The sequence below is a fragment of the Stegostoma tigrinum genome, chromosome 1 (genome assembly GCF_030684315.1).
Source record: "Stegostoma tigrinum isolate sSteTig4 chromosome 1, sSteTig4.hap1, whole genome shotgun sequence".
NCBI lineage: Eukaryota > Metazoa > Chordata > Chondrichthyes > Orectolobiformes > Stegostomatidae > Stegostoma > Stegostoma tigrinum.
Window position 1 is genome coordinate 74,938,804 of NC_081354.1, and position 20,322 is coordinate 74,959,125.

The 20,322-nt window shown below is 43.5% G+C and overlaps 1 protein-coding gene across 7 annotated transcripts in view; it reads right to left on the bottom strand.

Moving 5' to 3' along the window:
• Window positions 1-20,322, bottom strand: part of mapk10 (mitogen-activated protein kinase 10) — a 207,955-nt gene that overhangs the window by 11,503 nt on the left and 176,130 nt on the right. For all 7 annotated transcript variants that reach the window (XM_059646328.1, XM_048532782.2, XM_048532819.2 and 4 more), the window contains 3 exons: window positions 17,634-17,758; window positions 7,770-7,833; window positions 5,277-5,354 (listed from right to left, as the gene is read on the bottom strand). In XM_059646328.1, the coding sequence (XP_059502311.1) occupies window positions 5,277-5,354; window positions 7,770-7,833; window positions 17,634-17,758 (267 nt within the window). The remainder of the gene's footprint in view (window positions 1-5,276; window positions 5,355-7,769; window positions 7,834-17,633; window positions 17,759-20,322) is intronic.

Genomic DNA, 20,322 nt, shown 5'->3' on the forward strand with positions numbered 1-20,322 from the left:
TCTCAGCTGGAGAGCCAAAATCATTGTGTACAACCAGGTGGACTCAAAATCTGAATAATCTGATTCTTTGGAGCATAATAACTCTATTTTACAGGTCAGGCCATTATTGTATAATATTAACTAACACCATAGGTCATCTTGTAAAGTGTTAGTGGAGCTAGAAACAACTGTTAGAAAAATTCCTGTTAGTGCAGTTCTTACCCGAGGAGAAATCAGAACTATTACTGGAACAGTCAAGAGCAACTAAAAATGGAGCTGGGGAGTTCCCTCCACAAACAATAGGCTCTTTCTTGTACCTCCTACTTTGGAATCCTGATCAGCAACCTGCTTTTTCTTTATTTCAGAGATAGTAGGAACTGCAGATGCTGGAGAATCTGAGATAACAAGGTGTAGAGTTGGGCGAACACAGCAGGCCAAGCAGCATCAGAGGAGTAGGAAAGCTGACGTTTCGGGCCTAGACCCTTCTTTAGAAATTTCTCTCAATTTGTATTTTCAGTGCAGTGACCTTAAACAAGCGGACAACTAATTAAAAGTATCTCCTTGTTTCTGAAGTGAACTGGACTCCAGGGATTAGGAACAAACTACTTTAATCCTTAACTAGCATTGCCCCTAGCACAAGATCAACCATCCTAGAAATCATGGTGCATCTTCTTCAAGCATGGGGTGATTTAAAATTTGAAACAGCATCGGAAATACACCTGTCTATTAATCCCTGTGGATATAATTTAAATAAAAAAACATATGATTATACATTCAGACAGCATTTCTCCTTTTTTAAAGTATGCATTCACTTCCTTTTAGAAAGTTAGTGTACAATTCGCTTCCATCATCAGACTATTCAGATAATACACTATAGCTTACAATAACCCAGAGTAAAAAATATTTTCCAAAATGTTTTTATTTGCCCATTACCTTTAGTATATATTGCTTGGTTACTGAGTGTCGTATAAGTAGAAATAGTTTTCTTATATTAGCTAGATTGAAAACCCTATAATTTTGCATATTGCTGAAAGAAATTATTTCAACAAAGTTTGCTTTCTTATACTGTTCACAAGAATTTAAAATTTACACAAAGTCTGGCTGTAAATTATCAATCAGTGTCAATAGGTGCATTTTCTAATGGTAGCATCTCAACCAATCAGAGTTCATTGACCATTCAGCACTCTCCTTTCACATACTGTAAATGTTGTTTATTTCCCTTTGAAATACTATTCTTGTGAAATATCCTGATGACTGAGCAAGATGACAAAATATGTCTCTTTTCAGCAATATTCAAGTTCAGTATGACCATACAATTTTCATCAATTCTACCCATCTACTCCTTAACTAGTAAATCAATTCCTAAGTCTTAACATCATTCCTAAAGTGTGCTGCCCGGATGGCACACATTATTCCAACTGACACCTAATCAGTGATGTACAGTGATTTAACACAACTCTTCCTTGTTTTTATGCTCTCTTCATCTGTTTATCCACAATCACGAATGATTTTGATGATTTATCAACTTGTCCCGTGACCTTCAAAGGTTTATCCAGAATTTACATTAATATAAATTAATTGGTTTAACTTTGACTCGTCATTTTTCCTGAAAAAAAGCATCATCTCACAATTATTTTCATTAAATTGCACCTGGTATTTGTGTGTTCATTTTACCAGTCAATGTCATTAAAGAAAGGGAATGAAAGTCTTCTAAAAGTATGGGTCATTCAGCATTCCACCATGCAGGGTTCTGGCAGAGGAAAAACAAAGACTTCATTATTCATTTGATCTTAACATCACCACTGTGAAATACAGCAAGCTGACCTCAAAAAGGACCCATCGGGATAAAAGCAGCAAACCTGGTGACCAGCTTCAATCCTGGGCTCCGCGCACTGATCTAAGACAAATTACCAAATAGTTTGAGCCTGGACTTCAGGATAAAATGTAAGCTCATTGAAAACTACCAATTTTTGTGTGCACTTACATGTTTACAGTATGGAAATATAATGCAATTTTGCTGCAATAAAAGTAAATAAAAGCTCAATAATTAATCTGCACCTAAATCATATTCAATTTAAAAATAAGCTTTTAGAGGCAAAGTAAAAACGTATCCCATATCAACTGTAAGATAATAAAATGTGAGGCTGGATGAACACAGCAGGCCAAGCAGCATCTCAGGAGCACAAAAGCTGACGTTTCGGGCCTAGACCCTTCATCAGAGAGGGGGATGGGGAGAGGGAGCTGGAATAAATAGGGAGAGGGGGGAGGCGGACCAAAGATGGAGAGTAAAGAAGATAGGTGGAGAGAGTATAGGTGGGGAGGTAGGGAGGGGATAGGTCAGTCCAGGGAAGACGGACAGATCAAGGAGGTGGGATGAGGTTAGTAGGTAGCTGGGGGTGCGGCTTGGTGTGGGAGGAAGGGATGGGTGAGAGGAAGAACCGGTTAGGGAGGCAGAGACAGGTTGGACTGGTTTTGGGATGCAGTGGGTGGGGGGGAAGAGCTGGGCTGGTTGTGTGGTGCAGTGGGGGGAGGGGACGAACTAGGCTGGTTTAGGGATGCAGTGGGGGAAGGGGAGATTTTGAAACTGGTGAAGTCCACATTGATACCATATGGCTGCAGGGTTCCCAGGCGGAATATGAGTTGCTGTTCCTGCAACCTTCGGGTGGCATCATTGTGGCAGTGCAGGAGGCCCATGATGGACATGTCATCTCAAGAATGGGAGGGGGAGTGGAAATGGTTTGCGACTGGGAGGTGCAGTTGTTTGTTGCGAACTGAGCGGAGGTGTTCTGCAAAGCGGTCCCCAAGCCTCCGCTTGGTTTCCCCAATGAAGAGGAAGCCGCACCGGGTACAGTGGATGCAGTATACCACATTGGCAGATGTGCAGGTGAACCTCTGCTTAATGTGGAATGTCATCTTGGGGCCTGGGATAGGGGTGAGGGAGGAGGTGTGGGGGCAAGTGTAGCATTTCCTGCGGTTGCAGGGGAAGGTGCTGGGTGTGGTGGGGTTGGAGGGCAGTGTGGAGCGAACAAGGGAGTCACGGAGAGAGTGGTCTCTCCGGAAAGCAGACAGGGGAGGGGATGGAAAAATGTCTTGGGTGGTGGGGTCGGATTGATATGCTGAAATTGACCAGCATCCCTGGTATAGTGCCCCATGTGCACCTGGAATGGCCGTTCATTCTTGGCTGCCCTGAGCAGTTCATGACATTGAGCCTAGACACGGCAGACAAGGGTGAATTGGCAGTCCCCTGTGGACAGGAACTGGGAGTCCTGCTGGATGGGATGGTGCCAATGCAGGATGTCTTCTTCCCCCACAGCCAATACCCATGACACCACATCATTCCAGCCTGTTCCCAGGTTGCCAGTCTGGTTCAAGATTGCCAACCAAGTTACTGCGGGGCTCAGCTGTCTGGAAGAATGCACAACAATGCAGGAGAAAGCTCAATTTCTTTGTTCATTCTGTCAGTGTAAGTCATACCTGACACTCTCTCTCTGCTAACCTACCCAGCTGCCACCAAAATTCATGCTGTACCACCCTCACTATTGCCTGCAAAATCTTCCTTTACTCACTGTTTTGCCTAACCCCCAGTAGCACTAACCCTGCATCCCCCCGTGCTGCCTACTCACTCCCTTGGGTCACCTCACCGCCTGCACCAACAATAACAGCTGTGCCACCAACTTTCATCTCCCCTATTAAGGCCATAAGACCATAAGACACAGGAGCAGAAATTAGGTCATTTGGCTCACCAATTCTGCTCCGCCATTCAATCATGGCTGATAAGTTCCTCAACCCTATTCTCCTGCTTTCTCCCCGTAACCCTAAGCCCCTTGATAATCAAGAACCTATTTAACTCAGTCTTAAATGTACTCAATGACCTGGCCTCCACAGCCTTCTGTGGCAGTGAATTCCATAGATTCACCACTCTCTGGCTGTAGAATTTTCTCCTTCTCTCCATTCTAAAAGGTCTTCCCTTTACTCTAAGGCTGTGCCCTTGGGTCCTAGACTCTCCTACTAATGGAAGCATCTTCCCAACATCCACTATGGCCAGGCCATTCAGTATTCTGAAAGTTTCAATTCATATTGCATGCCTCTCTTTCATTCCAGGAGGAAAACAGCCCACCATGGGGCAGAAAGAGCCAAGATGGGTGGTGGGCTCCTAGACATTCAGCTCCTCAGTCCTCAGTGAGAGAGGATCCTGAATCTGACCACTGTGGGGGGCTGGCTGACTGTGTCCGAGCACCTGGGCTGGCATCAAAGGCTGCCCCTGACTTGCTGTACTCACACCTGAAGTCTATCTCCTTTGACTTGACAGAGGCCTGCTCACAACCAAAAGAAGCACCTTGCCTTTGTGTTTGTGCTAAACAGAGAGGCAACACCGACTGGTATCCTTTGCTGAGGGGGCAAAGTGCAAGAAGGCAAAGCAAGTGATGCTGTGAGCATCCAAGTCGACTTGGAGTAAGCTTGCACTGTACAGGAAATGACCAGGTTGGAGATGGAGCCCAGTCCAGTTCATGAGCTAGGCGTGTCCCTCAGTGCACAGTGTCCTCACTGCACTGTTCCAATGAGAGTTGCTAGTGAAGCTCAAAGGTGCAGCATTAAAGTGCAGAAGCATCCTGTAAGTGGACCAGACTTGTGCCATGGGGGTTCTTAGAGGGTGGTACATGTCAGATACCAAGGTCTGTGAATGTAGGATGCATGCAGCCAGTGTCCATGGTGCATTCCCTGAGATGTTGGTACACAGTATTGTCCAACATGGGGTCCTTTGGAGCTGAATTCTCCAGGTGCCCACTTGACGTCCACGTCTAGAATTCTCCACACCTGGGTTGTTCAACACATTTGGCAAGATGGAAAGAGGAATAATAATGAGACAAACTGTACCAAAGTGTTTAACAAGCAATAATCCTCTGAATTGGCAACTCACCATTGCCTAGTGTGAAACTTGCATCGCCACTCAGCGAATGGATAGAAGATAATAGCAACGTGACATTGAAGCATGCCTCCCAGATGTCTCATGTGATTCTGCCATAAACCTCTGCACTGCACACATTATTCAGGCCTGGGTAAGAATCTGTTCAATAATTCCAATTTTTTTTTGCTACTGAATTGATTGAAGAACCAATTCATTCTTTTCTAGGTACTTATAATAAAATGAACAAACTTTTAGCTGGAGAAAACATTCAAATGAATGGGTTAAACACATTTCTGGAATGCACTAGGAACAATGGAATATGCTGAGCAAGGTAAAATAAGATTGACTGTCAGATATTGTTATTATGTATGTACAGGGTTACTGGATTTACCTGAGGGAGAAGGTTGCCCCTTCACAACACCGTTTTTAGTTTTCTCCTCAAAATCCATCACCTCCTTGTAGATTAATTCTGTAAGGTGAAAGCAAAAATCAGGTCAATGTCTATTAAATGCTTGGAGCAAAAACAAAGTTGCTGGAAAAGCTCAGCAGGTCGGGCAGCATCTGTGAAGAAAAAATCAGAGTTAACATTAACTCTGTTTTGTTTTCTTTACAGATGCTGCTAGACCTCCTGAGCTTTTCCAGCAACTTTGTTTTTGTTCCTGATTTACAGAATCCGCAGTTCTTTTGGTTTCTATTAAATGCTTTTAAGCTCATTCTCACAGTGATGGCTCTTGGAGTCCTCACAGAAACAAATATTACCACAAAAGTATTTGCACAGACTGTATCTACAGTGAGCACCGACATCTTTCTCTCCTTGGAGCATCAGAAGGTGAGGGTGACCTCATAGAGGCTTATAAAATCACAAGGAGCATGGATAAGATGAATAGCCAAGGTATTTTCCCCAGGGTGGGGAGTAAAAACTAGAGGGTGTAGGTTTAAGATAAGAGGGGAAAGACTTAAAAAGGACCTGAGGGATTACATTTTCAGGCAGAGCTGCCACAGGAAAAGGCAGAGGTGGATACAATTATAGCATTTAAAAGGCATTGGATGTGTATGCGAACCGAAAGGGTTTAGAGGGATATAGGCCAAATGCTGGAAAATGGGACTAGGTCAGATTGAGACATGCAGTTGGTGCGGACGAGTTGGACGAAAATTTCCATGTTGTACGACTCTATCAATTAACGCTCAAACCTGGGACTCAGCCCTCACAGAAGTCACATTTACCAGAACGGTGTATATTTCTCTTGGCAGGCTGTAACACATTATCTCTAGAATGTGAACTGCCTCATTATGAATCAGGTTATTTGATATTGTCATTAGACTTTATCGTACCTATTGCCATTTAGGGCAAAGGAGACAAAAAGGATTTGATTCCATTCGGTTTGAAACGGGGAACTGACTTGTTTCGAGGAAAGTCAGATAAAAATGGAGGATGCTATACATCTGGAGATGCAATTTCAGTAAGGGGTCTGCTGTTGGAATGGGAAGATTGGCCAAGTTGTCACCCCATTGCATTGAATGTTCTAAAGCAATTGCACTCCAAGTGTGAGAAAATCTGAGATTGCCATTTGGATTCTTTCCAGTTAATCCCAGGAAATTCAGCCAGCACAGTGGTCTGTACAGAATCAGTCTAGACTCAGTAGTCAGCCTATTGAAGGTCCCATTAATGCAGAAAGCAGATTGCTTACTCTTTAAGCAAGTTGCTCCATTCTTCCCTGAGCAGAAAATTCTATTCAACATACTTTGTCCAATCTAGCCCTTGACCATCCCTCCTCAGGTATTTATCTCCTCCCTGAGATAGCTGGTACTATTGTCTAAAGACAAGGGTACCTGGATTTGAGATTGGAATTACTGGGGAAGGCTCAGAGTGTCAGGCAGAACCGCATGACCCATCACCCTGGGACCACATCTCCCACTAATTCCACAGAATTTCAATTCCATTTTTTTCCCCCAGATGTTTATGCCTTGTTGCCCGTCTATAATTATGTTTGAATGTAGTGTAGGGGATTTCTTGTCAAAAGATGTAGGAGCATTTTTATTCAAATAGTTTGAATATCCATTCTGATGTTAAAAATCTGAAAATAAAGGGATTCTTTGGTAATTTTAACAACCTATTCGTATTTACCCTAACGTGCTCCTATAAGAGAAATTCAATATGGGCAATTGTAAAGTTTTTTCAATTAATAGCGACCACTATCAACAACTGAAACATTGGATACTCACAGAAATTTCTTTCACCTCTTGATATAAGTTTACAGATATTGATTTTGAAGGTTGGACAGAATTATTTTTGACATGAAATATTAACTGTTTCTCTCTCATCTACGCTGCCAGACCTGCTGAGTTTCTCCAAAAATGAAAATGGAAGTGCTGCAGTGTCATTTCTAAAACAAGGTGAAATTGAGCACAAAATATTAATTCTGTTTCTCTCTCCAAAGGTGCTGCCTGCCAGAAGTAGTAGGTTTTTCCAGCAGTTTGTGTTTTTATTTCAGATTTCCAGCATCTGCAATATTTTGCTTTTATTTCAAATTCTTCAGCTCTGTTTATATTTTAAATATGCATGTTAGATTTTCGATATTCTGCTTGGGAGTTGCAGATCACTTAACTATTCTAGAATCTACTGATTGAGGACTCTTATGTGCAGCAGTAGTGCCTAAACTTCTGAGCCAGCAGGTTCAAGTTCAAAGTGAGTAATAATATCTCTGAACATCTCAAAAATATTTAGAATCTATTGATAGTCAATTCAATAAATTTATACCTTCAACCCCATTTGAAGATCTGGCCATCATTTCTCATGATTAATCATCATTCTTAGAAAAACATTATGTCACATAATCAACCTTATATGATCATAACTGTAACCAAGGTCCATGGTTTACGTTACCTTTCCATTCATCTATACTGTGCTCTCTCTCATCAAGCTGTTTATCATAAATTTGGGGAGGAGGCTATAAAACAAAGGACATGTACATTACGTATGACATGGAAATTTACATTTTAACTCATCTCACTATTCTTCATTGAAAGTCAGAATTACATACTTTCACAATTATCCCACTACTGTATTATTAATTAACATACCTCCAAACTCACTGTTTTAGTGTTATCAACGATTTAACAGTGAATTACCACATATCAACAAACTTGGAAATTATGACAAAAAAACTTCAAAACAGCTTGTGTGGCTCCAGAGAGCTCCAGACAGTTCAAAAGTTAATATACAACTGAAAATGTACCTGGGTTTGTTTTTTTACTCCTGTCAACAATATTCTCTGCTGTAATATATGCACCACAGAGTGATTTTTTTTTGCCCTTTTTTTGGTATATGGCTAATTAGTTCCCCATTCCTGATCTATAATAAGTCAGTATGCTCTACAAATTGGTTGTTGAGTGTATCGATACACTGTCAACCATCGATGGAAGACAATGATTTACTCTATGGTAGTCAACTTTATGCTGTGAGGTTGTTGACTTGCTGGCTGAGATGGCTTGTTTTCATTCAGAACCTGCTAGGTAATATCATCAGTGAAGCCTCTGATGAAGCGATGTTGTTCTACTCCACTTGGAATTTATACTGTCCGGTCCGTTATGGTGAGTGATGCCATTTCCGGTTTTGATCCGTTAAGAGTTCGAATATAGCATCCAATTCTATATGGTTGTTGATTGCATTACGGGTTGACAACAATGCCTCCAGGAATTTCCATGTGTATCTATGTTTGGCTTGGGCTACTATAGTTATCTTCGCCCAGTTAAAGTGATGGCCTTCATTGTCTGAGTGTACTGATCATAAGGAAAGTTAGTCGTGTTGTTTTGCTGCTAGCTGATGTTTATGTATACTTTATACTGTTTGGCATAGCTCAGGAAATCCACTCCAACATGGAGGTCTCTGCCACCCTTGTTGCAGATGTACCCTCAGAAGGTGGCCAGTTCACTGGCCTTTGTGCTAACAAGGTGTAGAGCTGGATGAACACAGCTGGCCAAACAGCAACAGAGGAGCAGGAAAGCTGACGTTTCAGGCCTAGACCCTTCTTTAGAAATGGTCATCTGCAAACGGTCAGCCTCCAATTGTTACAGTCATCAGGGACTGTCTTCCAGTTGGTCTTGTTAATGTGAAGCATCTTGATATGTTACCAGCAGGTGTACCTGTCACTGAGGTATGGACTGTCAGGAGGTTGAGGCGCAGTGCCTGGTTTATCATACTGAAGACCATTGGGAATATGGACGTTTTCATTCTGATGAATGTGTCTGAGCCAGCAGAGGCATTGTGAGCCTCGCAATAAATGCATCCGAATGAAATTTGTATGTGACAGAGACAGTGACCTTGTTCTGCCAAGACATGTCAACAATGTGTCTGAGACATTGAAGATGGAAGTTGTTCATTTTTTTTCTCCTACGTGTGCTGCAATCAGCTTTCAGTGAGTCTGGAGTTTTGTCAGGAAGCTTTATCACTATTCAGCCTGTCAGCCTCCACATCAATCAAAGCTGTCTTATCAATCAGTTACAAGTTGTCTGTTAAATTACAAGTTATCTATTAATCCCATGAACAAGTTGCCAATTGAAGTGTAGTCTTCTTCCTTTTCATTTGTTTCATTTTTGGTGATACTAAGGTAAATAGCAAGTTTTGAGAAGATTTGTAGCTCAGGTTGAGGTTCTGGATGTGAGTTTGCTCGCTGAGCTGGAAGGTTAGTTTTCAGATGTTTCGTCACCATTCTAGGTAACATCATCAGTGCGCCTCCGACGAAGCGCTGGTGTTATGTCCCGCTTTCTATTTATCTGGTTAGGTTTCCTTGGGTTGGTGATGTCATATCCTGTTCTTTTTCTCAGGGGATGGTAGATTGGCTCCAAATCAATGTGTTTGTTGATGAAGTTCCGGTTGGAATGCCATGCTTCTAGGAATTCTCGTGCATGTCTCTGTTTGGCTTGTCCTGGGATGGATGTGTTGTCCCAATCAAAGTGGTGTCCTTCCTCATCTGTATGTAAGGATACGAGTGATAGTGGGTCATGTCGTTTTGTGGCTAGTTGATGTTCATGTATCCTGGTGGCTAGCTTTCTGCCAGTTTGTCCAATGTAGTGTTTGTGACAGTTCTTGCAAGGTATTTTGTTGATGACGTTCATTTTGTTTGTTGTCTGTATAGGGTCTTTTAAGCTCATTAGCTGCTGTTTTAGTGTGTTGGTGGGTTTGTGAGCTACCCTGATGCCAAGAGGTCCGAGTAGTCTGGCAGTCATTTCGGAAATGTCTTTGATGTAGGGGAGAGTGGTTACGGTTTCTGAGCCCGTTTTGAATGTTTGTTTGGGTTTGTTGCTGAGAAATCGGCGGACTGTGTTCATAGGGTACCCATTCTTTTTGAATACGCTGTATAGGTGATTTTCCTCTGCTCTGCATAGTTCCTCTGTGCTGCAGTGTGTGGTGGCTCGTTGGAATAATGTTCTAATGCAGCTTCGTTTGTGGGTGTTGGGATGGTTGCTCCTGTAGTTCAGTATTTGGTCCGTATGTGTTGTTTTCCTGTAGACGCTGGTTTGAAGTCCCCCATTGACTGTTCGCTCTACTGTGACATCTAGGAATGGCAGTTTGTTGTTGTTTTCCTCCTCTTTTGTGAATGTTATGCCAGTAAAGGGTATTATTGATGGTCTTGAAGGTTTCCTCTAATTTGTTTTGTTTAGTGATGACAAAGGTGTCATCCACATAGCGGACCCAAAGTTTGGGTTGGATGATTGGCAGAGCTGTTTGTTCGAGTCTCTGCATTACTGCCTCTGCTAAGAACCCTGATATCGGAGATCCCATGGGTGTACCGTTGGTTTGTCTGTAGGTTTTGTTATTGAAAGTGAAGTGGGTGGTGAGGCATAGGTCCACTAGCTTGATATTGTCCTTGCTGATGAGGTTGCTGGTGTCTGGTGTATGTGTCTTCGGTTCTTCTAATAGTGTAGTCAGTGTTTCTTTGGCCAGGTTGATGTTGATGGATGTGAACAAGGCTGTTACGTCAAAGGAGACCATTATTTCATCCTCTTCTATCTTGGTGTCTCAGGAATTCTTGGGTGGAGCGAATGGAGTGGTGGGAGTCTTCTACTAGGTGTTTTAGTCTTTGGTGTAGTTCCTTGGCTAATCTGTACGTTGGTGTTCCAGGTAGCAACACTATGGGCCTGAGGGGGGCTTCTAGTTTGTGAATTTTTGATAGTCTGTAGAAGCGTGGTGTGTTGGATCCATCTGGTTTCATTTTTGGAAGTCTCTCTTGTTTAATTCTCCAGATTTTTGAAGTTTTATGAGTAAGGCTGTGATTCGGTTCTCTAGTTGTGGGGTCGGGGCTATCGCCACCTGTTGGTAAGTGTCGGTATCTGCAAGCAGTGCGTTCGCTTTCTCAATGTCGTCTGTTCGGTTTAAGATGACTGTCAAGCGTCCTTTGTCTGCAGGTAGGATAACGATGTTTTTATCTTTTTTGAGTCCTTTTAGGGCTTTCCTTTCTTGTGTATTGAGTGTGTTTTCTTCCTTTTTCCTGCTTAGTTTTGGTGCGACTGTCTGTCTGATGGTTTGCTGGGTTTCTTCTGAGAGTTTGTTGTCTTTCAGTGTTGCTTCTAACGCTGCTAAGAAATCTTTCTTGTCCGCATCCTGGAAGTTGTAATTTAATCCTCTTACTAAGACGGCTTTTTCAGTGTCTGTTAATGGTCGGTCAGATAAGTTTTTTATCCATGCTTCTGTGCTGTCTGTGTTGTTATTTTGTGTGAGTTTGTCTAGTTTATTCTGCAGGTCTAGTTGTTTCATCAAAGACATTTCCGAAATAACTGCCAGACTACTCGGACCTCTTGGCATCAGGGTAGCCCACAAACCCACCAACACACTAAAACAGCAGCTAATGAACTTAAAATGCCCTATACAGGCAACAAATAAAACAAACGTCATCTACAAAATCAGAGATAATGGGAACTGCAGATGCTGGAGAATTCCAAGATAATAAAATGTGAGGCTGGATGAACACAGCAGGCCAAGCAGCATCTCAGGAGCACAAAAGCTGACGTTTCGGGCCTAGACCCTTCATCAGAGAGGGGGATGGGGTGAGGGTTCTGGAATAAATAGGGAGAGAGGGGGAGGCGGACCGAAGATGAAGAGTAAAGAAGATAGGTGGAGAGAGTATAGGTGGGGAGGTAGGGAGGGGATAGGTCAGTCCAGGGAAGACGGACAGGTCAAGGAGGTGGGATGAGGTTAGTAGGTAGATGGGGGTGCGGCTTGGGGTGGGAGGAAGGGATGGGTGAGAGGAAGAACCAGTTAGGGAGGCAGAGACGGGTTGGACTGGTTTTGGGATGCAGTGGGTGGGGGGGAAGAGCTGGGCTGGTTGCGTGGTGCAGTGGGGGGAGGGGACGAACTGGGCTGGTTTAGGAATGCAGTAGGGGAAGGGGAGATTTTGAAACTGGTGAAGTCCCCATTGATACCATTAGGCTGCAGGGTTCCCAGGCGGAATATGAGTTGCTGTTCCTGAAACCTTCGGGTGGCATCATTGTGGGACTGCAGGAGGCCCATGATGGACATGTCATCCAGAGAATGGGAGGGGGAGTGGAAATGGTTTGCGACTAGGAGGTGCAGTTGTTTGTTGCGAACTGAGCGGAGGTGTTCTGCAAAGCGGTCTCCAAGCCTCCGCTTGGTTTCCCCAATGAAGAGGAAGCCGCACTGGATACAATGGATGCAGTATACCACATTGGCAGATGTGCAGGTGAACCTCTGCTTGATATGGAAAGTCATCTTGGGGCCTGGGTTGCAGGAACAGCAACTCATATTCCGCCTGGGAACCCTGCAGCCTAATGGTATCAATGTGGACTTCACCAGTTTCAAAATCTCCCCTTCCCCAACTGCATCCCTAAACCAGCCCAGTTCGTCCCCTCCCCCCACTGCACCACACAACCAGCCCAGCTCTTCCCCCCCACCCACTGCATCCCAAAACCAGTCCAAACTGTCTCTGCCTCCCTAACCGGTTCTTCCTCTCACCCATCCCTTCCTCCCACCCCAAGCCGCACCCCCAGCTACCTACTAACCTCATCCCACCTCCTTGACCTGTCCATCTTCCCTGGACTGACCTATCCCCTCCCTACCTCCCCACCTATACTCTCTCCACCTATCTTCTTTACTCTCCATCTTCGGTCCGCCTCCCCCTCTCTCCCTATTTATTCCAGAACCCTCTCCCCATCCCCCTCTCTGATGAAGGGTCTAGGCCCGAAACGTCAGCTTTTGTGCTCCTGAGATGCTGCTTGGCCTGCTGTGTTCATCCAGCCTCACATTTTATTATCTCTCTCCACCTATCTTCTTTTCTCTCCATCTTCGGTCCGCCTCCCCCTCTCTCCCTATTTATTCCAGAACCCTCACCCCATCCCCCTCTCTGATGAAGGGTCTAGGCCCGAAACGTCAGCTTTTGTGCTCCTGAGATGCTGCTTGGCCTGCTGTGTTCATCCAGCCTCACATTTTATCATCTACAAAATACCTTGCAAGAACTGTGACAAACACTACATTGGACAAACTGGCAGAAAGCTAGCCACCAGGATACATGAACATCAACTAGCCACAAAACGACATGACCCACCATCACTCGTATCCTTACGTACAGATAAGGAAGGACACCACTTTGATTGGGACAACACATCCATCCTAGGACAAGCCAAACAGAGACATGCACGAGAATTCCTAGAAGCATGGCATTCCAACCGGAACTCCATCAACAAACACATTGATTTGGAGCCAATCTACCATCCCCTGAGAAAAAGAACAGGAAATGACATCACCAACCCAAGGAAACCTAACCAGATAAATAGAAAGCGGTACATAACACCAGCGCTTCGTCGGAGGCTCACTGATGATGTTACCTAGAATGGTGACGAAACGTCTGAAAATTAACCTTCCAGCTCAGCGAGCAAACTCACATCCAGAACTAAGGTAAATAAAGGCTCCACCAAGACATTTGAGATCAGTGCTTACATTTGAAATCAGTGTTATTGGAAACAGCAAACATGTTCAATGGTAAGTTGCAAGAAAACAGTGAATTGGTTGTCTGTCTTGCACAACTTCCCATGATTGGATAATCTAGACAAGGACATAGCTTCCATTTACAAAGTTGATCATTTTGTATTGAGTTGAGAACTTTCTTCACCAATGAGTTCTAAATCTTTGAAATTCTCATCACCTGGGGTTTGTGGATTCTCCATCATTCAGTATATTTATGGTTGGATTAGGTCTCAGGTATTGAGGGATATGGAAGGTAGATGACAAAGTGGAGTTGAGGTAGAAGATCAGACATCGTCCTTTGAATGGCAGAGCAGGTTCATGGGATGCTTATGGTGTACTCCTGCTTTATGAAATGACCACATACCTGAGTGTCCAGACCATGATCCCATTTTGGAGGCCCAGAACTACATTTTGGCAGGCTGCTCTTCACTGGCTGTGCTGATTGCAGATCCTGCCCTAATCTAGTCCTATATCACAAAACCAAACCTCCTTATGTAGGACTCTGCATGCCCTCCTCTGGCAGTGATCTTTATTGGAACTAACGAAGGATCCAAAAACTCCTGGAAAACAGTTTCCAGATTAACTTATGAATCACACTTTGTATTCCTGTTTTTTTTTTAGTTGAGCTTGAAGCGTACGGGAAAGTATGTAGATTTTTAGATAAGTGCACCCATTTCCCTCCACATGTCTGGCTAGTCGTGTGGCTCAGGGGTTAGCACAGCAACCTCAAAGCACCAGGGACCTAGCTTCAGTTCCAGCCTTGGGTGACTGCTGGTGTGGAGTTTGCACATTCTCCCTGTGTCTGTGTGGGTCCTCACTGGGTGCTCTGGTTTCCTCCCATAATTGAAAAATATGTAGGTTAGGTGGATTGGCTATGTTGAACAGCCAGTTGATGGAAAGTGAATAATGCTTCAATCACTTATTTTATAAATTAAAAGATGGTCAATTGGCTGGGCCTGCAGGTGATCCGCAACCTACTGTGCAAGGATACAGAGGTTTGATTGATGGTTTACTCTTGGGCTGTTGTGGCACAGTGGTACTGTTCCTATTTCTGGGTTCAAGTCCCACCTGCTGGGGACATATGCTATAATATATCTGAACATCTTTATGATAAATATCTAAGAGGCATGATATGTGAGAGAGATGCCTTTGCCTGTTATTAGCATCACAATGTGTATAATAGTCATAAATAATTGACGCGTTTTTCATGGGAACACCTCTATCAATCAGAGTCCATTTGCCAACCAATCAGCACACTCTTCTCCCACTCTACTAATGTTGTTTTCCTTTATACTTCGCTATTTCTTACGAACTGTTCTGATGAGTTCAAGATGAAAGGCTTGGACAAAATGTGTGTTTTTTCAGCAATATTCCACTTGACCTTGTATCCTGACAAAGGAGACTTTCACATTTTATATGGGCGGACTGAACCTTCATGAGAATCTTGAAAACTCCAAAATATTCCCTCAAGACGTTTAAGAGCAATTTAGGTGAATGTTTGAAATGATATAAAGTAGAAGGTTACAGGTCAAGAGCTGGAAAATGGAATTGAAATAAATGGATGCTTGGTGACTGGCACCAACATGATGGGCCAAAGGGCCTCTTTCTTTGCTGTAAAAACTCTATGACTCTACGAAGCGAGTTCAAGCTCATTCTCTTCTTGTCAAGGTATTGACTTCTTCTGGGATACAACTTCTAAGCAACACTGTGTCCAAATGATCATCTTCCTGCAAACGTTTGGACATGTGTCAGTGCTCCGGGTGAGGCAACAATCCCAGGCTGAATCATATCCCCACTTGACTTGCTGAAATATGACTGACTGGATTTCACTAGAGAGATCTAATACACATGGATGAACATCCTTCAGTGCTACAATGACTGACTTTCACATAGGTGCATGGTGTAGCAGGCACCACTGGAGAAGCAACTGAGCACAAACAATGGAGAATCCAAGGAACTCTGTGGCCAGACAACAGTATCCCAAATGCTGCCAAGATTGGCTAACTCAATCCGAAATTGCCTCAGCTCCATTTGACTCCGAGGTACCTGCTTGGTTTATAAAATTGAACTCTGTGCCATGGTTTTTAAGGATTACTGGAAAGACTGCATTTTGGAAAGGCAAACCAGAGCAGGACTCACACAGTAAATGGTAGGGCCCTGGGGAGTGCTGCCAAACGAAGAGATCTAGGGATGTAGGTTCATAGTTCCTTGAAAGTAGAGATGCAGGTATACAGGTTGGTAGAGAAGGTGTTTTGTATGCTCACCTTCATTGGTCGGTGTATTGAGTATAGGAGTTGGGAGGTCATATTGTAGCTGTACAGGACATTGGTGAGGTCACTTTTAGATTACTGTGTTCAATTCTGGTCTCTCTGTTATAGGAAAGTTGCTGTTAAACTTAAAGGGGCTCAAATAAGATTTACAAGGATGTTGCCTGGATTGGAGGGTTTGAGCTGTAGGGAGAGGCTGAACAGGCCGAGGCTTTTTCCCCTGGAGTGTCACAGGCTGAAGGGTGGCATAATAGAAGGTTATAAAATCATGAGGGGAATGGATAAGGTAAATAGCCAAGGTCTTTTTCCCAGGATAAGGGAATCCAAAACTAGAGCTCATAGGTTTAAAGTGAGAGGGGAAAGATTTAAAAGAGACCTGAGGTGTAACTTTTTCAGGGAGGATGGTGTGGGTATGTAATTAGCTGCCAGAGGAGATGATGAAAGTTGGTACAATTACAACATTTAACAGGCATCTGGATGGATAAAGGAAGAGGAAGGGTTTAGAGGGCTGTGGGCCAGAACCTGGAATATGGAACTAGGTCAGTTTAGGATATCTGGTCAGAGTGGATGAGTTGGACTGAAAGGGCTGTTTCTGTGCTGTACAACTCTGTGATTCTATGAGTGATTTTACTTTAAAGCCTCACTTAACAAAATATCTCTCATTTTCTAAAAGCTCTGTACGACTACTCTGAAAGCTATGTAATGATAAAAAAAGGAAATTCACAGTTCACAAATTCTGATACACAGTGAATACAAAGATTAATTCATCTGACAGTTCCTTGAAAATTATATGCCCTCTCCAACCAATGTCTAGGCTCTCAAAGACAAATTAAGCAATCAAATATTGGCCTCCAGAGAAAATTGCTGGATTTAAGTTTGCTGTAAGAGAATAAGATGATGTTAGAAAGCCCAAAGAGTGAAACACAACGAGTATATAAAGACACTTAGGCTGTCATTTTATTATGGCTCCATACTGAATTATCCTTATCCATTTTTTAAAATATGCCCAACATTTCTGTGCTCTAATTGTATTCTCCCTGAAATGATACAGTTTTGCTAGTAAGGTGAGTTTTTCTAATGCTGCCAAAGTGTTATGACCATTAAGTTTTATATTTCCCATTGTCAGTACAGGTTTGGCCCGTCTGGAATGGCAGTTGCCTGGTCTGCCTCTTGTAGGCCAATGCCAATCAGTGAAATTGGCCCTGCCAGTGCTTGCTGGGAGCCAAATGAAAAAGAAAATTCTCATTTAGCCTCTTTTAATTGGCCTTATTTGACTTAAAAAGTCATGTTGACAACCTATTCAAAATGGGTACCATTTCTTGGTGAAGATGCGACTTTCAAAATCAAGCCTACGGTGTTGGTGAAGAGCCAACTGACTTTTATCTCTTTACCTGTTCAGGATACAATGGATTAAATTCCTTGGTCACATTTTATTATGGCCTTAGCTGTCACTTTACTGTGAATGTAAATATTGAGTATTAGAGGAAGAACAATCAGGACTTACCGCCTCAACTTCAGCTGGATCGTACCAGACATTTATGTATGGGTGCTGTAAGGCTTCATCCACAGATATCCGTTTGGTAGGGTCAATAACCAACATTTTGGACAGAAGATCTCTGGCTTGGCTGGCTGCAAAACATGCCCATTGTTTTTTTTCCAAAATCTCAATTAATTGCCATGCTATATACAATTTACTTCTAGTGCTGTTTGCCTTCCTTCAACTTGTAACATAAGCTTGAGTGTGAAGCCCAGTCAAATGCAAACTGAAAATCCTTTTATGCTCTCTGTATTGGTGGTGTTCTATACAATGACCTCAACTGAGAAAAACTTCTGTTAGTTTCAGAAGATTTAACAGTTGTAAATCCTCAACCCCAATGAAGTACAAGGGAGTGACTCATGGAAATTCAGCTATGCCCCTGACTCTGCTGAGGTCAGAAAGAGATCACCCAACTATCACAACAGTGTTGATACCCAACCCCACTCCATTCCTTTTAGATTGTATCTTGGGCGCCTGAAAGGGAAAGTGTGGCGGGAAGGAGATAGAGCAAAATTGAGTGGCACGGTGGCTCAGTGGTTAGCACTGCTGCTTCACGCCACCAGGGACCTGGGTTCAATTCTGCCCTCAGGTATCTGTCTGTTTGGAGTTTGCACATTCTCTCTGTGTCTGTGTGGGTTTCTGCTGGGTGTTCTGGCCTTCTCCCACAGTCACAAAGATGTGTAGGTTATGTGGATTGGCCATGCTAAATTGTCCAGGGATGTATAGGTTAGGTGTGTTTGCCATAGGAAATGTGGGATTAGAGGGAAAAGTTAAAGGGATGGGTCTGCATGGGATGCTCTTGTTGGGTTGAATGGCCTGTTTCCACACTGTAGGGATTCTATTGAGTACTAACAGCTTGAAATTCTATAGTTGGTGCCTTTGGTTATGACTGTTTTTAAACTTTGCCCCCATAGTCCATTCTTCAGAGGTGCTCAAGTTGGCCGACATTTGGCTAGAGTCTGGCTCATGACTCAGGCTTCAGAGGTGAGCTTCAAATTTACCAAACAATCTGTACAGGACTGAACTCTGGCGAGGTTTTCCCACTGGTAGCAATCGTATAAACAGAGGCCTCGTGGCCCCTGTATTCACCATCATGGAGTTGAAATTCCCTTTCCCCTGTCTCACTCATGGTTTCTCAAGCATCAGAGACCATCTTTAGAATGACCGGAGCATCCATACCAATGAGATCACAACAGAAATTCATGGTTTGGGCTAAAACTGTGGTATGTGGGTCATGTCTGATTGCCCAATGGCCAGACCACAGTGCTGCCTGACTTACAACACGTTTGTAACTTTAGCCCCATGTAAATTACGACATCCCTTTCACAAAACTATGTTGAATTTCTAATCATACTGCACTCTGAAAAGAAGAGTTAACGTTTCAGGCTAGGTGACCTTTCCTCAGACCTGTTCTGAGGAAGGGTCACCAGGCTTGAAAAGTTAACACTGTATTTTCCTTCACAGATGCTGCCAGACCTGCTGAGCTTTTCCAGCAACATCTGTCTGGTGGGAGCATTTCACTGGAGGTGGCAGAAATTCTGGCTGATGATCTTCTGAACGTGGATGCTGGAGGGATGGTATGTAAGGGCAGGGGAACCCAATGGCTGTTGCAGGAGGGAAGAAAGAGTGTGAGGGCGGAAGTGCGGGAGACGGGTTGGACCCAATTGAGTTCCCTAGCAACAACAGTGCTGAGGAATCCTCAGTTGAGGAAGAGGGTGGGCATTTTGGAGGCTTCTTTGTTGAAGTTGGTTTCATCAGAACGTGTGCAATGGAGACGGAGGAGCTGAGAGAACGGAATGGAAACTTTATAGGAAGCAGGGCGTGAGGAAATATAATCCAGGTAGCTGTGAGAGTCAGTGGGTTTCTAGTTAATATTCATGGCCAGTCTATCCCCAGAAATGGAAACCAAGCTGTTGAGGAAGGGAAGGGAGGAGTCAGAGATAGACCAGGTGAAGGTGAGGACAGGGAGGAAATTGGAAATGAGATTGATGAACTTTTCCAATTTCAGACGAGAGAGGGAGGCAGCACCAATGACATCATTGATATATTGGAGAGAGAACTGTGGGTGGGGGCTGGAATAGGACTGGAACAAGGAATGTTCCATGTATCCCACGGAGAGACAGGCATAACTGGGGGCCAAGTGGACCTGAGTTCTCCCATATCCTAGCCCTCCCATCCCACATACCGGGGCTTGTTATCCCATAGCCTGCCATTACACACTACCTATTGTTAGCCACTAACAGTCTCCATTAACAGCTATTCACCATCACAGCCAGATCACTGCCGACTCTTTTGTCTGTCTAACTGTTCTTCTCTCTCTTTGGGCTCTATAGCCACCTATCATTACTCCTTAACCCCCCTGACCACCCTATCTTCTGTATATAAACCCACATTTTCCTAGTTAATGTCAGATCTGAGGAACTGGCCCCAAAACATTAACACTGACTTTTCTTCACAGCTGCTGCCAGACCTGCTGAGGTTTTCCAGCAACTTCTGCTTTTGTTCCTGATTTACAGCATCTGCAGTTCTTTTGGTTTTTATTAGACAAGAGGCGTCAGGAATATGTCTCTAAATTAAGATTCCCCTAGTGGCTACCATGAGACCAAATTTTAAAACATGCTGGTTTGTGTATTTTTCCAAATTTTAATTCTGTTAT